The sequence below is a fragment of the Frieseomelitta varia genome, unplaced genomic scaffold, assembly GCF_011392965.1.
Source record: "Frieseomelitta varia isolate USP_RPSP 00005682 unplaced genomic scaffold, Fvar_1.2 scaffold_192, whole genome shotgun sequence".
In the NCBI taxonomy this organism is placed as follows: Eukaryota; Metazoa; Arthropoda; class Insecta; order Hymenoptera; family Apidae; genus Frieseomelitta; species Frieseomelitta varia.
Window position 1 is genome coordinate 513197 of NW_025109661.1, and position 19157 is coordinate 532353.

General features: G+C 38.5%; 2 protein-coding genes across 13 annotated transcripts; one reads left to right on the plus strand and one right to left on the minus strand.

Moving 5' to 3' along the window:
- Positions 1 to 247: 247 nt before the first annotated feature.
- Positions 248 to 13152, plus strand: LOC122539182 (tau-tubulin kinase homolog Asator). Of its 11 annotated transcripts, none has more exons than XM_043673870.1 (15): positions 248 to 418; positions 4348 to 4483; positions 4643 to 4790; positions 4932 to 5146; positions 5432 to 5701; positions 5905 to 5991; positions 6127 to 6408; positions 6517 to 6688; positions 6774 to 7084; positions 7192 to 7488; positions 8241 to 8528; positions 8615 to 8882; positions 9283 to 9660; positions 10519 to 10921; positions 11057 to 13152. In XM_043673870.1, exons 1-15 carry the CDS (start codon positions 411 to 413, stop codon positions 11109 to 11111), a joined length of 3318 nt encoding a protein of 1105 aa, XP_043529805.1. In that variant the 5' UTR covers positions 248 to 410; the 3' UTR covers positions 11112 to 13152. The 11 variants fall into 11 exon arrangements, with proteins under 11 accessions (XP_043529805.1, XP_043529812.1, XP_043529814.1 ...); XM_043673877.1 differs by lacking the exon at positions 248 to 418 and adding an exon at positions 2714 to 3079; XM_043673879.1 differs by lacking the exon at positions 248 to 418 and adding an exon at positions 3195 to 3213.
- A 2948-nt stretch (positions 13153 to 16100) lies between these two features.
- LOC122539190 (galactose mutarotase) lies at positions 16101 to 18916 on the minus strand. Of its 2 annotated transcripts, XM_043673892.1 has the most exons (6): positions 18498 to 18916; positions 18103 to 18257; positions 17408 to 17616; positions 16904 to 17274; positions 16384 to 16809; positions 16101 to 16263 (listed from the first exon to the last, which is right to left on the minus strand). In XM_043673892.1, the coding sequence occupies exons 2-6, from the start codon at positions 18147 to 18149 to the stop codon at positions 16183 to 16185; spliced, it is 1134 nt and encodes a 377-aa protein (XP_043529827.1). In that variant the 5' UTR covers positions 18150 to 18257; positions 18498 to 18916; the 3' UTR covers positions 16101 to 16182. The 2 variants fall into 2 exon arrangements, with proteins under 2 accessions (XP_043529827.1, XP_043529828.1); XM_043673893.1 differs by lacking the exon at positions 18498 to 18916 and having other exon boundaries at positions 18049 to 18150.
- Between the last annotated feature and the right edge of the window lie 241 nt (positions 18917 to 19157).

The window sequence follows — 19157 nt, forward strand, 5'->3', positions numbered from 1 at the left end:
CGCTTTCTGGCTCTAACTCGCTAGTCGGAGAACTTGAGCCACCGGTTCGCCAACGAATCTCACGGCGTTATCTAGATCGCGGCGGCGAATTTCATTCGTTCGCTGACTCGTGCCCTAGATGAAAGAACATCGCGGAGCAATTTACCAGAAATCGCGTCACGTTCTCGCCGATTCCATCCGAGGAGTCGATTGAATCTCACGTTCGTTTCTAGTGTTCGAATCTCGCATACCGACCGACCATACCGATTTGCCATTATCTGCCGCTTATTTGCCATATCTGCCGTTATCGTTGCCACCACCGTCCGTTACGGGCAAACATCATCGTAATCATTCTGCTACTCGACGTCGCCGGCGTCTTTGTGTAACCAACATTCCAACGATCTTTATGCGCTTTGTCGTTACTTGAAACTATGAAGTGGTATGTGATTATCTCTCTACGAGATGCACCCCAATTCGATTCGACCTCACACGCTCGATCCTCTGTCCTTTCTTTGTTTCTTGTTTCCAGCAGGAGCTGGGGAACCTGTATGTTCCTATTCTATACATATACACATGTAATCCGCCACTTAATTTCACCTTTTTGTACGTATGCATGTGCGTGCGTGCGTGCGTGCATGCGAAAACAACCTTACATGCAAATTACCATACATACTTTTTGAATTTTTGAACAAATATATATATATACACACGAACGTATATTTGTATTACGCATACGTCTATATGTATACTTGCGTAGCACATACACGAGTACGCGCGTACGCACCTGAACAAAACAAAATGCGCAAGTTTTTTAAAACTGAAACACGTTCGTCGTAAGAAGAAGCGACAAAGAGGAGCGATCGCAAGCGAAAGAAATGCTCGAGGCTGACATTGACTGAAATTTATAAGCAAAGCCGCTTGCAAAAAAAATATCTTGGCGCGTTGAAAGATGCTACATCGCGTTTCATATACATGCAGAGTGGGGTCGTTTAAAAATAGATGTTTAAACTTAAATTATGCCCTCTGGCGAATGGAGTTAGTATAATTTGAGCATTTCGAAATTTCATTGCTCGATTTTTATTAAACACGCACGAAGAATACGGTCGAACGTTGATCAGGCGAATTCCTCGCGCGTGCCGTGTTTACCCCTCCTAAAATTTAAAATCCTTCTGCCGACGAAATTTCTCAATTTCCAACAACATACGCACGTGTTGCCGTTTTTTTTTTTTTTTTTTTTTTTTTTAAACGGCAGACATTTTAACACTCGACCCGAATGAAAGAAGAATTTTTACCTTGAGCATGACATTCGTTCGCAAACATGCGAGAAATGCACGGCTTCTGCGTGACTAACAATAAATTCGCACGCGCGCGGTTCGATCGTGTCGTTGTTCAGGTATGTTATCTGGACCAATTCTTAACTATATACATGTGTCGTGTCATTACATCAATCAATGCCGCCAACTGACTTGTATCATGTTTAAGCTCTTACAGACGATTTACAGACGAGAATAATTTCTTTTTCGTTATCGTTTTCAAATATAAATGGTGGCAGCAGTAGTTGACTCGATCGGCCGATTTACGGCTACAAATGGACGTCGATTGGTTAACCGCTTTCACACGCTAAACGTGGTTCACCCCCAAAAACGTGGTTGCCGAGAGGAATTTGAATTTGTCATTACATGTCGCGAAAAGAGTATTAACAATGTGTAACGAAGCAAATATTTACTTCCATACACTTTGTTTGTGTAAACGTAAACGTTCGCAAACGTTCATAAATATACGTATACATGTACAAGTAGACATATAGTCGGCGGAAGAGGCAGGCTTATTTCGAAAGGTGGAAAATACTTGGATAGTTTTCGAAAAAACTCGAAAATAATGGGCGATCGATACGAAGTGTAAGTGTTTTGTTGCAATTCACGTGTAACAACGACGACGACTGTGTAACTGCTTTCGTTTCTTCTTTCTTTTCTTTTCTTTTCTTTTCTTTTCTTTTTTTTTCAACTACATTGTCGCTGAAAATTGTTCTCGTACGTTTAAAGTTCCTACGTCTAACAAGTGCTTTTGTTTCGTTGGGATCGTTCCAGAAGATGTACACGTCGTGTACGTTTAATTTAACAGTACAATAATAATGATGAAATACAAAGTATGCACGAGTATGCTAGCAAGCATCGTGCTATACAAAAAAAAAAAAAAAGACATGAAAATTTCATGGATTCGTTGACATTTGTTTAAATAAATGGAGGAGGCATTTACCTTTTCTTTTTTTTTTTTTTTTTTACTACTGTAGAAATATCTTTGTACCTTCATTATTCATTATTCGTTATTCGTTTTGCACGCCATTCAAAGAGATTCGAAGCACTCTAATAGATAGATGCCGTTTGCCGTAGTAATGTGCGCAGCCGTAAAAACGCGGAGCGATGAATAAATAATCGCAGCTAGCTACGATACGCGTACATGTGTAACGTGTTGGACACGCGAAAATGTTAACGATAACTCTTTACGGTGGGCGCTGTTTTGTAACACACGGTGTACAATAAAAATAGAACGTGCGTAGAATAGAATAGGAAACGGTGAATTTTTACGAAAGAGCGAAAGAAAGGAGGGGGGAAAAGAAAAAAGAAAGAAAGGAAGCAGAGAAAGAGAGAGAGAGAAGAAGAAGAAGAAGAAGAAGAAGAAGACAAGGATTCGGATTCAGTTGCGAATGATTGAACGGCGAAACACGCGAAACACGCGAAACAGGCGAAACAGGCGAAACAGGCGAAACGCGAAACCATAGTTTGAAATCATAGAGGGAAAAGATAGAACGGCCAAGATCGATCGAGCATTCAGGTCGCTATCTCGCGGCGTTTACAAGCATTACGAATGCCGTGGTACGAAATCGAAAAATGGCCGTTCCATCGGTGTTTGACGGGATCTAGTAGTAGAGCATTGATGAACATATCCGATGTGTTTGACATTGGTGGTGAAAGAAAGTGATCGCAAGGGTAAAGGGAGCAGTGGAATAGGAGAAAGGAGGGACGAAGGAGAATTAGGAAGGATCGAAGAGCCGCGTTCGAGTGCCGGAGGAAGAGCCAGGAGGAAGGATTAGCGGGGCGGGGTAGGGTGAGAGCGAGGGAGGAGGGTGAGAGTGAGGGTGAAGGAAGGAACGAAGGAACGAGGGAAAGAAAGAAAGAAAGAAAGAAAGAAAGAAAGAAGGAAAGAGAGAAAGAAAGGGGGTGAATAGGAGAAAGGGTGAGGTGGAAAATATAGGAGCCGGAGAAAGAGGGAGAGACAGAAAGTGGGAAGGGGAGGAGATAGAAGCAGTAGAGAAAAAGGGGGAAAGGAGGGAGGATGGAAACGGGAAGTGCGGGAGCGTGTGAAACGGCGCACTGACCGAGAACCGAGTTTGGATTGTGCAGAAAAAACGTCGTCTACGATTTGTCGGAAAACGACGACGATTGTTAGTGGAATTAAATAAAGTACCGATAAATAAAGTACTCTTTTGGATTGGTTGGTGGATTAGTCGGTGCGCGTTGTTAGACAGATCGCGCGTTGAATCGTAGAAAATGATAAACGACAATGCCAATGGTACAGGACAGAGCATATTCCGCGCGGCCACAGTTCTCCAAAATGAAGGAGGCAAAGCTAGATTTTAGACGTATTTCTTTTTCCCCTTAGCTGCGCCTCCTCTCTCTTTGGTTTATGATCGCTAGCCTCGGCCTCGTTCGGCTCCGTTCGTAATAATAGTCAATCCAACTTAGAATAGAGTAAAAGATTCGACTCGGAGAGAATCGACTGGCGGCGGCCGACGCGTTGCAACGCGGTGGCAAATACATAATATAAAACGGAGGAGCAATTCGGGACAAGGATAAGCAGAGAGAAGGAACCGAACAGTAGGTGACAGTAGGTGTGACGGGTCGAACGCGATTGAAAACGTGGTTGAAAAACCGTGATAGGTAGAGACAGCAGACAATCGCCCCCTTCATACCCGCTGCACCCTTCGCTCGCGCGTAATCATGGCTGCCTAGCACGGGGCGCTCAGTATCGACCAATTTTATACTACAATATGCCTTAGGTTAAAAACCTAACCTGTTACAGCCACAGGGTGTGTCGTTTGTCTCGCATTGACAGCTGTAAAGTTCGCTACGTCGAATCGTTCGTTTCGCATTCAGCTTACTCGCATCACACCGCGATTCATCTTGATTTTCCTTCAGTCTCACCTATTTTCGTACCTATTATCGTGCTTGCTCGATTCGCATCGTCGTGCTTCTCGCGTTATCGGCCAGTGGCTAATACAGAAGGCCACCGAAACATCGACCAGCAGCATGCGAATATTCTTTTTAATTTTTAACGAATCTCGTAACAGGATTCGCTTGCGATTTCTAGGCATCCCGACGATCATTCGACGACGTTGCAGCCAAGGAATGTAGGCGACGAAAGCACAGATCAGAACAACAATATAACTATGATGAGCGAGGATTTGCTGCAACCTGGCCATGTGGTCAAAGAACGGTGGAAAGTCGTGAGTTTCCAGTCTCTCTCTTTCACATTTTCTGTCTCTCTCTCAAGCTCATTATCTCATCTTTCACATCTATTCTTCCGCTATTCTGCCCCTTTGTGTTAATGTTTCAAACAATCACTCCTGCAACCGCTCAGGTCAGGTGTCGTATACTTTCCACAGGTCAGGAGAATAGGAGGCGGTGGATTTGGTGAAATTTACGAAGGACTAGACTTGATGACCAGAGAGCAAGTCGCATTGAAAGTTGAGTCGGCACGTCAGTCGAAGCAGGTTCTTAAGATGGAAGTAGCGGTATTGAAAAAACTTCAGGGTTCGTTCCATAATCTTATATCACGTAGCAAATGATTTAGCGTAAATGCAGGGTTCCACCCTTTCCCCCATGAAACTATAATATTCAAGGTAAATATCACTCTTATTTTTGTCGATGAACGCTTGCCATTCCCCATTGCAGGCCGAGAACATGTGTGCAGGTTTATAGGTTGTGGCCGTAACGACAGATTCAACTATGTCGTAATGCAGTTACAAGGAAAAAATTTGGCAGAATTACGGCGCGCTCAGCCACGAGGTGCTTTCTCATTGTCCACCACTCTGCGTTTAGGACTCCAAATTCTCAAAGCGATCGAAAGCATACATCAAGTAGGCTTCCTTCACAGAGATATCAAACCTGTAAGTTTGTCTTCATTTTTATTTTCCGACATTTACATTCTCTGTACAGTACATTCCGAGAACAGCGAGCTACTCTATTCTCAAAGAGGCTACTCTCACCGTTCCTTCCTTACCTTCAACTCTTTTCGTTTCGCTTTCGAGATTGAGAATTTCCAAACTGTATGTGTATGTACGCAGTGATTTCCATCTCCTTTTCCTTCTCCTTTCCCGTTGCACATGGACAAACGTGCTTTTCCTCTTGTCCTGTTTAATATTGTTTCTTTACAACCGATATTGTATTTGCAGTCAAACTTTTCAATGGGACGACTTCCGCATACATCCAAGTTGGTTTACATGTTAGACTTTGGCCTGGCTCGGCAATTTACAACGGGCACCGGTGAAGTTAGACCACCTCGTAGCGCGGCAGGATTCAGAGGAACCGTCCGGTACGCATCAGTGAATGCGCACAAAAATAAAGAGATGGGCAGGCACGACGATTTGTGGTCGTTGTTTTACATGCTGGTAGAATTTGTTAACGGACAACTTCCATGGCGAAAAATAAAGGATAAAGAACAGGTACACAGATGTTGCAAGTATTCTTGGTTTAATCGTCCGATATGCGTCTTCTTCATCGTGAAAAAGTGATCTCGCCTAAACTTTAATGTATCGTTTTCCCTTTTCTCTCTTTTCCTCCTTGTCTTTCTCCCGTCCTCCCTTCTTCCTTCCTTCCTTCCCTTCCTCCCTTCCACGTTTCATCCATCTCTCGTTTCTTCGTCTAGGTGGGTCTCATGAAAGAAAAGTACGATCATCGTTTGCTTTTAAAACATCTTCCAGCGGATCTCCGTGTCTTTTTGGAACATATTCAGGTACGCGGCTCTCATCTATTACACGTTTTTGCCCTAACAAACTGCAGTCTATTTCCATTCTGTTTGAATCATGTCCAGTGATAATCCAATGCTCGTTAAATGATACAACGACAACCAATGGAACATTGTTTTCAGAGTTTGGGATACTCGGACAAACCGGATTACGCAATGCTGGCAGGTTTATTCGAACGTTGCTTGAAACGTAGAGGAGTGAAAGCTACTGATCCCTACGATTGGGAGAGACCGTTTATAACGAACGAAAGTTTACCAACCACCAGATCTCTACCTAGTAACTATCAGGTTGCCATGCCTCCTGTACTGACCACAGCTACTACGATCAATCAAGCGCCAACCACGCCAAATGTCGATACGAATAATCAGGAGAACGTTGAGCCCGACAACAGAAAGGAATTAGACGTAAGGAACTGGATACGTAACGTATTATCGGACGTTACTATCAGGCCACGTTAGACAACTCACGTTCAAATGTATATTTCAAATGTATATCTGTCGTATCTTTTGCAGGCACAAATGGATTATGACAGTATATGTAGAAGAAACAAACAACGCGGAGTAGAAGGATCCTCGGTGCCGTTTACATCAGCAATCAGCAATCATGGTCGAGATAAAAATTGCAACGCCACGATACCTACGGTGGACAATACTCATCAACAAACTCAAGGGCAGCAAGCTCAAGGTTACTAGTTTCAAAATGAGATTTAACTTCTTGGAAAGTTTGTCATGTCGGTTCACGTGTATCCTTTATCAATTTATTTCTACAGACTCGCCTAAAAAGAGGCGTGCAGTCTCGATGGCAGCAGAACCGCAAACAGGCGTGGTAGATAACGAAGGAGACGCTTTAATGGCATCCGCTCGTTCTGCTTCAGAAGTTCCTCGCAATAAAATTGGAGCTAATGCCGCAGCGCCATTAAGGAAATCTGCAAGTGGCGCAACATTTGCTCGATTACGAGTAACGTCTGGACCGGAAGCAACGGCTGGCGAACCTCCTAGTCCTCGTGTACAAACCGAAGTCGATGCCTCTTACTGTTCCTACGACGTTACCAATCCGAAATACGTTGGCAATCAGAGTCCCGTATGTATAAAGTCCGATTGTGCGTTACATACAATGAACAATAACGAAAAAGAACTTGTTTCTACTTCTTTACACACACGCACACGCACACGCACACGCACACACAGGTTACGGAACAAAGAGAACCACTGAAAAGAGAACCGCGAAGAAGGACGGATGGACGCCAACAGGCAAGAACTAATCGCGCTGCGATAAGAGACTGTTCCATTACTCAATTCGCGCAGATAGATGACGACAATGTATCGGCATTGCAGCAAGTAACTAAAGGTGGTGGTGGTTTGACTCTCGCTTCCCAGTGGAAATCACAATTTGACGATTCCGAAGAGACTGACAACGAATGGAAAGGAGAGAATTTACAAAGCCCCGAGCATAAGGGCACCAACATGCCAGTTATGGTTGCACAGGTAACCGTATTTCAAATATATCATTGTGCTATCATCAATTACGAATCTAGCAGACACTCTAGTTTTTTTCGTCAAGTTTTATATCATAAAGATAAAAAGTTTCAATTTACAATATTGCTTTAATTTTATTGCGTTAATAGTCTTTCACCTTTAACTTTTTATCTCTCTTTCACCTGTGTGTGTATATATATATATATATATATATATATATAGAGCAGTTATATGCATAATTTCTTTGTTTTTAAGTTAATTCAATCATTTAAAAATGCGCGTGTATATTGATATTCTAGCCACGTCTGGCCTGTAGCGATGTCCCCTTTTGATGCGCCTGTTACCTGCTACAGAATCAAATCGAGAGTTCTTTATCTATCACCGTTTCGAGCTTTACATATCTTTCTATGTTCCGTGTTCTTGTTTCTATTTTTGTCCTCAATTTGTGCTTTTGATTAGACATTAATTATTGTATCGCCACCTAGTTCTGTCGAATCTGCGACATGTTACCCTGCGCATCGGCAAGAAAACTTAACGGGACACACACGTTTTTTAGACAATTAGACACGCATGTTTTATATATGTTGTATTAGAATAGATTAAAAGATACGGTTGATGAAAAGATGATGTGCGTGTTCAATCGTTATGTCCACATTGTCTCTTATACATTTTTTTTTTTTTTTTCTTCATTTGACTCGAGCAACGAATACGAGATAAGACGCACGAGTTTTGACTTGGTTTCATAAAATTTCCATACACAGTCAACAGTTGGTAGTGACGCTGTGACCGTCGCAACTTCAGTGCCTGCATCTATTGATGCGAAAACGACAGTGGCTCAATCGACCATTCATTCGATCGCACCTCAACATTCAATAATACCAACTGCCCTCTCGCGAATAAGTGAGGATTCCACCAAGCCCGTGGCGCCTCACAGGTGTTTAAACATTGCTGGCATCGAGAAATATCCAGATCTTCAAGGCGCTCTTCCGCGAGCTTGGAGCGTTCCTGCGTTAGCGTCGCACGTTCGCGCGTACCTCGAAGCACCATTGGTAGGTAATTGCTTCATCTTTGTACTACGAACTTTGGAACATTTCCTCGAGAACAATATCGCACACGTATCATTTTTCATCGACAGGTTCAGCAAGCTGCATTCGATGATTTGTTGTACGAGGTTGACGTCATGAGAAATGTAGCAACGCGTCACGACGAACCGAGGCAAAGCCCTCCGCCACGAAGGGCTAGTGTACCAGCAGTCGCTTTCTCACCACCCAACACAATACCCAGCACACCCGGCGGTGAAGAAGAAGAAGAAGCAGTGGCAGGAAGACTAGAGATTAGAGTAGTTGATGCAACAGGTGGTGCTACAGTTGTACAAACCACCGCGGACAGAGAACCATTGCAAAGTAAATACAAACGCTTCAATTTAGTACAGTCTATCTTGCCTCGAAATTTCTAAAAGATTCAAGTTCAATGAGATCACTGTTGTTGTTATTGGCGTCATCATCTTAGTCGCCGTCGTCGTCGTCGTCGTCGTTGTTGTTTGTTTGTTTGTTTGTTTGTTTGTTTGTTGTTGTCGCCGTCGTCGTCGTCGTCGTTGTCATCATTGTTGTTTCTGTTGTTGTATTTTACTTGTTGCTGCTGATTGTGGTTATTGCTATTGCTGCTGCTACCGCTACTGCTGTTGTGTTGCTGTTGATGATGACGGTGGTAATGGAGATATTGTGACACGTTTCTATTGTAGCCATTATCATACATTTCATATCGCTACCGTCTTTTTGATTTTCATTTAATGCGATTTTATAGGAAAAATGACAAACGGTACAGTAGATAGTCCGGCTAGTCCCAATCCGGAAAGGGAAGAACCGTCAATATACGATGATGCGGTTGAAAATCGAGCGCCTGGCGATGATGCCGTGCATAAGGAAAACAGCCCTATCACTGCCTCGACTACTATACCGAACGTGCTACCACTTCGTGAATATAAGGAGGACAAAGAAAAGGAGGCATCCAACAGGACTTACAACACCGTCAGTAAAATTCCAATTCCGGTTAAAAGCCCGAGATGTTCATTATCGGAGTCGACGCCAGATACGCAAAATACGCAAAATATCAGAAGTGGCGTGGGAAACGAAGTAGAAAAGTCGTCTACACCTGCGGCTATAACCCGGGAAAAAGATGCTAGTTAGTAAGATTTTTTTTTTTTTTTAGCTTACACTGTATTTATTTATGATCCTATCTTTCCGACCTCACGTGCGACGTTTAACACTGTATGGATTCGATTGAGTATGAGTCTGACGAGTCTAACGCTCTTTACGAGTTTAACATTCTTTTTGCGATTGATAATAAACGAACGGTGAAAATTGCTTAAAACGGAAAAGGCATCGTTCAATTTCTGATTCGTATTTAGTTTACATACGACGTGACGTGATTTTTTTGAACACACAACTTCAACAAAGGATCGAAAAGCATCTCAAAGCAATTCAAAGAGATTACAATGAAAAAAAAAAAAAAGAAAAAAAGTAAGTGGTCGTAAGGAAAAATGTTTATAATCGTATTTAATCGTAGTTTAAAAGTCATCGTTGTACTCAACTTGTTGCGAATTGTTTGATTGCCTCTTTTTTGCTTCCCCTCTTACGCTCAAAAGTAGCTCCCCGGTTAAAGACACTCGCAGTCTACAGAGACACACTATCGTTGGAAAATCGCACATCTTTCGTTCAACTACTACATACATATTCCTCTCCTTTCTTTGAACACTTCTATGACATGCGCGTGCGTGCACGTATGCGTGTATGTGACACACACACACACTCACATATCTGTTGTTTGATAGATCATGTGTTGAAGATTCCAAGAGTATATACATACATATATATATACGCGCTATTAAATGAAAACAGATTTTGATCGTCTCGAGTAATCGAGAGACGAGAAGGGAGGGAAAGAGAATGAAAAATTGCATTTTTCGTGTTTTGGACGGCAATTTATCGCGATTAAGATTGGGTATAGCTTCTTAGCGATACTAATATTGCCAAATTTTAGCTGTCAAAGGCAAACGCTTGACAGTGGAGGTATTGAGACGCTGCTTGGCATTACCCGATGAACCATCGATCTTTTCATCTTTAACATCGGCTAATTCGACAGAAGATGAAAATCTAACTGGATGTACTCCTGCGTTACGTCGCCGAAGGCAAAGCGAAAAATACGTGACCGACGCAAGCCAATTGAACCTGCGATTTCAAAGACCGCAGCGCAGGATCAGGTCCCATTCTGAAGTATTATCCAAATTTTCTCCTAGAGGAGTGCCCTCGCATCTTTTAGGAGAGACAGCTAAACGTACCGACGAGAGCAGCGACAATGACTCTGACAACAGTGGTCCACCAAATGCTCAACCTCCGCCACCACCTACATCTCTGCCTCCTCACGTTGCAGAAAATAATGCTAGGTATTTAAGCGACTGCGGTGATGCTTTACATAATTGTGTATACAACAAATTGTGTTTGATTATTATTTATTGTCCTATTATTATTATTATTATATAGTTGTAATTCGTTTACAAATTCGTTTCAATTCGTTGCAGATGCCGTAGATTTCGACCTATATCAGACGGGACAATAATCAGCAAAGAATGGTGAGATATACTATCTACGAAGGCGTATTCAGGTATCTGTTTGTATCAACGATCGATAGAAGCTTTGCGATCTGCTCGTTCAAATCTGTGGAATCTTTCTTTCTTTCTGTGCGAGAGAAGGGAAGAATATTGATTGTACGACGATTTGATCCAAGGTGTTGCGTAAGGGTTATTAACTTTTCCATAGGGAAAAGGAAAGGAAAGAGAGGGAAAGGTGGGAAAGATCGTATCGCGCGAGAAACCATTGCTTTCTTAGGTAAAACAATTTTGGTAAAGACGTTAAATGCTAAGGAAAACTGAATATATCTTGAAGAAGGAACGCGATGGAATGTTTCAAGTTCCGTCAAATAAGTTAATAATTTTTCTAGATTATTCGCAAGTGTGTATTTCATTCAGCTGTAAGGCTCTGTTACAAAAATTATACGCATTGGTGGTGCTTCAAAGAATATACTTCCTAGTCTACAAACGTACGAGACGATACGATAAAGCTCACTAAATATTTATCGGATAGATGCACGTTAGATGCAATTAATTAGAGATCGCGGAACGACTTATTGTTTCAAAAAGAAGTTTCTCTCGTTGCCGTCGCTCTCCCTATCCTCTACATTCACCACTGTTTCTTCTCTATTCTTATTTCTCCTCCTTGTCCCTCATTCTTCTCTTAACCGTCTTCCCACTTTTCTCACCTTTTGTTGTCTTACGTACAGTCATTTCTACAGACACTTCTTCTTATTTCCTAATTTCCTGCTGTCCCAAATTTTCATTATCTGCACTTCGCAAGAAACTACATTGCAAAATTTTGGTTTCTCTTCAATCTAAGAAGAGACTGTTTTAAGTACGCTCTTATCGATTATGCATCCAGTGTAAAGAGAAATTTATGTATAAAGCCAATAACATATGTAACTTTTACCAATTGAGCAAACATTTCCATGATATTTTTCGTACAAAAGAAACGTACGTAGACGATTGAAATCAATATTACATGGTACATGTTTTAAACAGTAGTTTCGTAGATTCAAATTTTCATGAGTTATCAAGGTGACGGTATTTACTCTTTGAAAAACCACCACATTAAAATCAACAAGAGATAGCAAGAGAGAATCGTAAAACATTAAAGTAACAATTATATTCTCGAGCAATTGTATATCTTGTCCGAATTACCGTTTCATGGATGTGTAACGTATTAGCGAACCGCTTGTATCAAGAATAGAAGAAAGATAGAAGAGATCGCGATTTATGCCACTTGTCAATATAAGCAAACCTTCTTCGATTGGTTGATAAATTTTTCATCATCAAGATTTAAGCGACGAAACAACGTGTACGAATGAACAAGTATTCGAAGAGAATGTTACAGCTAGATTACATATAATCACGCGTATTTGTCTTGCACTTCTCGATAACGCGATTTTTCCAAACAGTTGCAAATCCGCGATCGAAACCAACATAGTGATGCATAAAACTAGTCAAGTAGAATCCTTTAGTATTCTATTCTAATGAAACCAAATTTGCGTATAGAATTATATATATATATATATATATATATATATATATATTATACTTGTACAAAATAGTTTAGGGTTATTTTGTGCAATGATCGAAATAACGTTAACGATAGCTTTAAGTTAACATTGCGGGAATGAATCTTGCGATATAAAAACAAAAGTGTGCAGTATGCGCGAGCAAAAACTACGGAACTATCGTAGACTGTAGACGAAACGAGCAACGGGGTGATACATACATAAGTCTGTACGAGTGCTTATTAATCTGTGTACGTATACACGCGATTACGTATACATACATGTATACGTACACGCCTGTGTATATGTTACGCCACATCTGTCCGTGCACTCGTGTTTCCAAACTTAAAATTAAAATAAAACTCATCCGAAAATTTTTTGTGCGAACGTACGTAACTTTACAACGGAAAAAAACGCCAGCGATGAATATACTGTGTGTAAATTGATAATGAATCTGTAACCGAAGATCAAGTGTACGTTTGAATGTAAACAAACACGCATAATACAGCTCATTGGATGTATCTCTAATCTACTATATTTGAATGTATCTCTTATCTATAATAGGAAAGTACCGTAATTTACTTACACCATTTATTTTAAAAGTTCGCACTATCGTAAAAATAAAGAAACAGTCTGCTGTATTTTCAGAACTACATAAAAGTTGGCAATTCATCATTGACGCATTATTTGCAACAAACACGATATACAGTGGATCAAGAAAATATTGTAACACACCTGTAATTCCATTGCTTAATCTACATTTAATGGCGAAATGTTATTAAAAAAAAAAGAAGCTGCAAAACATCCTTCTATAAGTACTGGAATGATATCGCAGAGCTGCAAGGAAAAAAAATTTGCACGAACAAATCTTGCTTCAATTGAATTAAATTTCTTATAATTTACGAGATGTTTATTTCCTTGCAGCTATACTATTATTATTTGAGCAGGATATGAAATATTTCCAATGATTCATTGAAGAGACAATCGCTTCCTTTCGCGTGATTTTGACGTGATGTCATTCGATAACATTCCAGTACTTGTAAAAGGATATTTCGCAGCTCTTCTAACGTTAAATATAGTACCATTATAACGTCGATTCAGGAATTACAGGCGATGTTAATACTTTTTTGACTCTCGAATTTTTATATTTCTTGTACTACTGAAATTGCCACTATGCACATTACGTTTGTACGTAGTAAACTACTTATGAAAACAGATAATACATCACTTGTTTTCACAAAGTATCGCAAAAAAGTTAGATGTGTCGATAGTTTTTTGATTCACTGTATTTAATTGAAAGTTGAAGAACTTGCAGGACGCATTGGAAAACCACGAATTTCGAGCGTAATATCCACGGATATTTGTTCCGTGTAAACAAATATTTTCCATAGATGTCGAATCAGATTCTTTGATTTACTTCGCAACTCTCAATAAATTACAAAGAGAAATAAATAAACTGGTGGAACTAAGTAAAATGCGTAACACACACCACATAAATACGTAAATATATTTCAGAGATTGTTGCGTTAATTACATAACAGAACGACAATTGAAAGCAGAGAAATAAGTACAAATAAAAGGAAAACTACCAACTTTTTATTTTTAGTGACTGATAGCTATTAATTCACAGTTAATATCAAAGTTTAGTCGATGAATAATATTAAATAGACTAGATGATAATTAAACGGATGAGAAATCTAAAATCGGTTACATTACACTACCTATTTTATTGATTGTGTTCTTATCGTCTGTATCATGCATTTAGTTTATATATATATATATATATATTTTTTTTTTATTTATTTATTAGTATTATAAATGACAACTGTATATATATCCTTTTTATATAATACTGCTTTCTATTCATCTAATCATTAAGAGCATCTGTTAGTGAGATTTATGTTCCATCGATATAAATATGTTGATATATACATACGTATACACGTTCTTTTTGAAGTTTACAAGTTTACACGTGATAACCTTAAAATTTCGTCTATCATCGTATTACCTGATAGAACAGTAACAAGTAGATAGTTTGTATAAACATTTACAGCAATTTGAGTAGAAGTGCGACGGAGATGCGTGCTTAAATGTTGAACGTTATTAAACGTTTCGTATTTGAAACGTCAAGTTGATCAGTACACGTATACGTCAAACAGAATAACATAACCTTTTTCATTGGAAGTGTAAAAGGTGAGAAAAGTAAAAGTAACGTGGCAAAATAATTATATGGATGAGAGCTCATCGATTTCGACGATTTTCAAATACGTTGTAAAAAGTAATTTTTGAACAACTCTTTCCTATACATACTATACATAACCCTTGCTGGGCTTTAGTTTTCAAGATATTCGTCAAAATGTAACATTTTTATTTTGATGTAGGTTACTTACCGCTTATGTAGATTTAGATTAGACTTATCTCAAAGCATAAAATGTTGCGTACCCGTGCCGCAATGAATTTATATGTTTCGCTAAAATTTTAATACAGCAAGTCAGAATGAAATGTAACTTGCACAATTTAGTTTAGTTTAGTACGACAGTCAAATAATTACACTTTTTCGATGCTACGGTTGAAATCTTCTCACTTAGTGCAAATAATAATTTATTGTAAAATTGCTTTTTCATTTATTACCGATCCTAACCTAATCCGAATCTGAATCAAGTCAGTAAACTCAGGCTCAGATTGAGTGTTGAGCGAGCGGATTGAAATTACTATTACCACGAATCTAACTTATTTAATTCTTAGCCAACTCGATGGTTTTTATATATATGTACAAGGTTTGGGACAATATTGTTCTAAATCCAGTCGCCAACACTGTGAAACCAGTCGGCCATCAATTTTATTTGCGACAAGTTCCATCTCTTGTATTTACAAACTGAAATATGAAACAAAAACTCTTAGAAGTTTCGGGAGCTTCTAGTATAATTGTGCTCACAGATAAACTTAACTCAAATTCAGGAGACATATAGCCCATTTCAAAGTAAAAATATCAAAAGCTTTTTCATGAATATCTCAGAAACTAAATCCAAAAGCAGGGTGTTCATGTACAAGAAAAAAATTGTTCAAAGTACTGATTTTTACAGCATATTTGAAAGTTATCAAAATCAGCTAGATTCTGATCTGTATATTTACTATATAAAATAGCGAAATATGTATTCGACGTATGCTTTTATTTCAGATCATGATTCTTTTTAATAGACTTTTTTTTCGAGTGTTATGTATCCCTTTTGCCGCTGTCGGATATTATTTAGAAGGACTTATATCCAACCGTTATACACCCCCAACTGCGCCAGTAATGGAGCAACGTGAAGAAAGGCTACTAGCTGATATAAATTCTATACCTGATGAAAAGAAACATTCTCCATTGGAAGTGAACCTTTCACCCTCCTTATCTGTATAACTGTTTAGGTGTGTATTAGGGCAAAATGTAGTACACAAGGATGTTTGGCTTAACTATTAGAATATAAAACAGAAAATAATGTAATGTCATATTTTATTAATATGAAATTATTATAATTTGCCAAACCAGTAGTATCGGCAAAGTAGGATGGATAATTTTTATGCAACTACTCCAAACTTGTATATAACAATGTGATAATAAACTTGGCCAGGTTCGAGTATACTATTAGGAAAATTTTCCTGTAAGCATCAATGCAGTGATATTAACTTCAAATAATATAAAGAAGCATGTATTATTTATATTTTAGTCATTTACAACAGAAAAGTGTCATTTAGTTTAAAATTTTAATTTATACTTACATGATTAACTGCGTCCGGGTAATTTTGCGTTTCTAAACAGAACGCACCATGTTTGAAATATGCGGTTCCATTCTTTCCTCGAACACTCACGCTGTCGCGTTCAGGCAAAAAGTTAGCCGTATAAAATTGTACTCCAGGTTGATTTGAAAAGACTTGTAAATATCTTCCAGAAGTAGGATGTGAAACCCTGGCAACAAGGTTTGTTTCGTTTGTGGTATCGTTTACCCTTAAACAAAAATTATGGTCGTAACCACCACCTGGTACTTTGTCAATGACATCTCCAAGTATAGTCGAGTTTCTCAAGTCCATCACAGTATCGAGAACCGATCGTATTTCTCCAGTTGGAATACTTTCTGCGTCTGTGACAGTCCAACGATCTGCGTTTAAAGTAAACTGATGCTTGTATAGTTCTTTTGCGTTGCCATCCTGAAACCCATCCGATCGGAGTTAATTACGCATTTTGCGCGAACGTTGCCAAAGATAAAGAAGATGACAAATTTCTAAATATTGGTTTACGAACATGACCAGCTAGATTGAAGTAACTATGGTTAGTCAAGTTAACAGGTGTAGCTTTGGTAACGAAAACTTTCATCTCGATGCGTAACTCGCCATCGGTCGTTAATTGAAAAATGACCGAAGCTATCGCGTCTCCAGGAAAACCTTCGTCACCGTCTTCGCTTAGTAGAGAGAGTACAAGTTGATTACATTGAATAGCGGCATTCCATATTTTTGAATTCCACCCTTTAAAACCACCGTGAAGCGTATTTTGCCCCACATTTTTAGCTAAATGATACTTTCTCCCGTTCAGGGTAAACTGTCCATTTTTTATACGGTTTGCTACTCTTCCTATCGTTGCACCAAAATACGGGTTATAAACAGTGGACGAATAATCTGCAAAAAGATCAAGTCGAACATAATTGTTCAAAAAAAAAAGAGAGAGAAAGACAAAAGGATGAATATGTATATATATATATAATTTGAAAGTATGGCTTGTACAAAGGCCGTTGGAAAAATTTAATTGTACCTTCTACGTTATCAAAACCTAATACAATGTCTGCTATTTTTCCGTGTTTGTCTGGGATTCTGATAGATGTTATCGTTGCACCATATGTTACGATGTCCACTTCTTGACCCAATTTGTTTTTCAAAGTGTACTTTTCAACGCTTTGGCCATTGATAGATCCCCATTTTACAACAGATATTAATTGTTCACCATCCGAACCCATAATTGATCTAATGGACACACAATTATATGAAATTATACCTACCAAACATAAAGTTTGTCGAGTAGAGTGACTACGATATTTATGCTCCTATATATATACGTATATGTATACCATATACGAATATAAGTAGATCGTCAAATCGTGTATACAGCAGATAAGATTGGTAAGGCTGCTTGATTGGAAAGATTATAGAAGTGAAAGAAAGAAAAAAACAAACAGATAGGTGCACAAGCAAAGCTCAATAGGAAAAGATTTATAGTAGCAGTCTTGTCTCAAAATTTGACTATCTCGTTAATGATCAAATTGTCACCCATAATTATTTCCAGAGAACTAGGATGTACATAGACTAATTGAGCGAATTTCTCTCATTCAAAATGTACACTTTTAATGTATGCTCGTTGGAAAAAGAACGTGATTCAATATTATACAAGTTACTTACAATTCGTGACTCAAGTTTTGTTTTATTTTTAAGGGTAAATGTATGTAATCTTACTTGAATAACAGACAAGCTATTATGGCTACGTAATGAGAAAGCTGCATGATGATAGCAATGGCACGATACTATCGCAGCACCGTAATCAACTTATTCCTTCCTCGCAATGTTCGTGATGCATTGCGTTGTATAAACCTTCTACATTATTGCCATGGCTGAAAGAAATAAATGACTAAATATTTTTCTCTACTTGTAAACTCAATATGTAAAAGCGAATAAAAGTACATTTGCAGTAGTTAAATTTATAACAACATTACTAGAAAGTGTTACTTTTTATATAATATTGTAGTAATTTATATTATTTCGACGCAATACACGATCGAGTACAGATTGTATGATCGTGGAAAAGTAAAAAATTTATCTAATCTTATCGAGAAATATCGACGTGTACTTACGATATCTTTACGTAATAATTCTTTCCATCTGCATTTTAAAATACTAAAATCTTGTTCATAGGTAATTTAATTGTTACATCATTGAAATCCCTTTCGCAATTAAAATTCCAGTTGTATCACGCTCGTCGAAATTATGGAAAAAAATCAGACATCTTAATAGGTAGATTATACAAAACTGGTATATTTTTTTGTTGTATCGCATAGCATCTCGTTATCGTGGTTTATTTTCAGTGGCTTCTTCAAATTGTTATTTAAAATAACATGTGTTTATTTTGTTTTCCATGATTAATTACAGTAGAGTCGGGCCGTTGTCGCAGTAATGGAAACATTTTACATATTTTAATAATTAATTCATCGGTTATCGCTAGTTTCTGAAAATAATTTGTCAAAACGTCATCACAGTTTCATGTTCTTTCTACATTCAGACTCGTACGTTGCATCTATATATAGTACACTATGAGTAGCATGCACTATACTAAGTATCTATATGTATATGTACGTAGATACGTTTTTGTATACGTGTGGAAAAGAATTTAAGATGGCTTTAGATTTTAGATCATTGAAAATTCGATTAAAATTATGAAAGGAAGAAATACAAAAATAGAAAATATAATAACTTTGTTCAAGAGAAGTTTGTTGTTTCTTAATCTCAAGTATTAG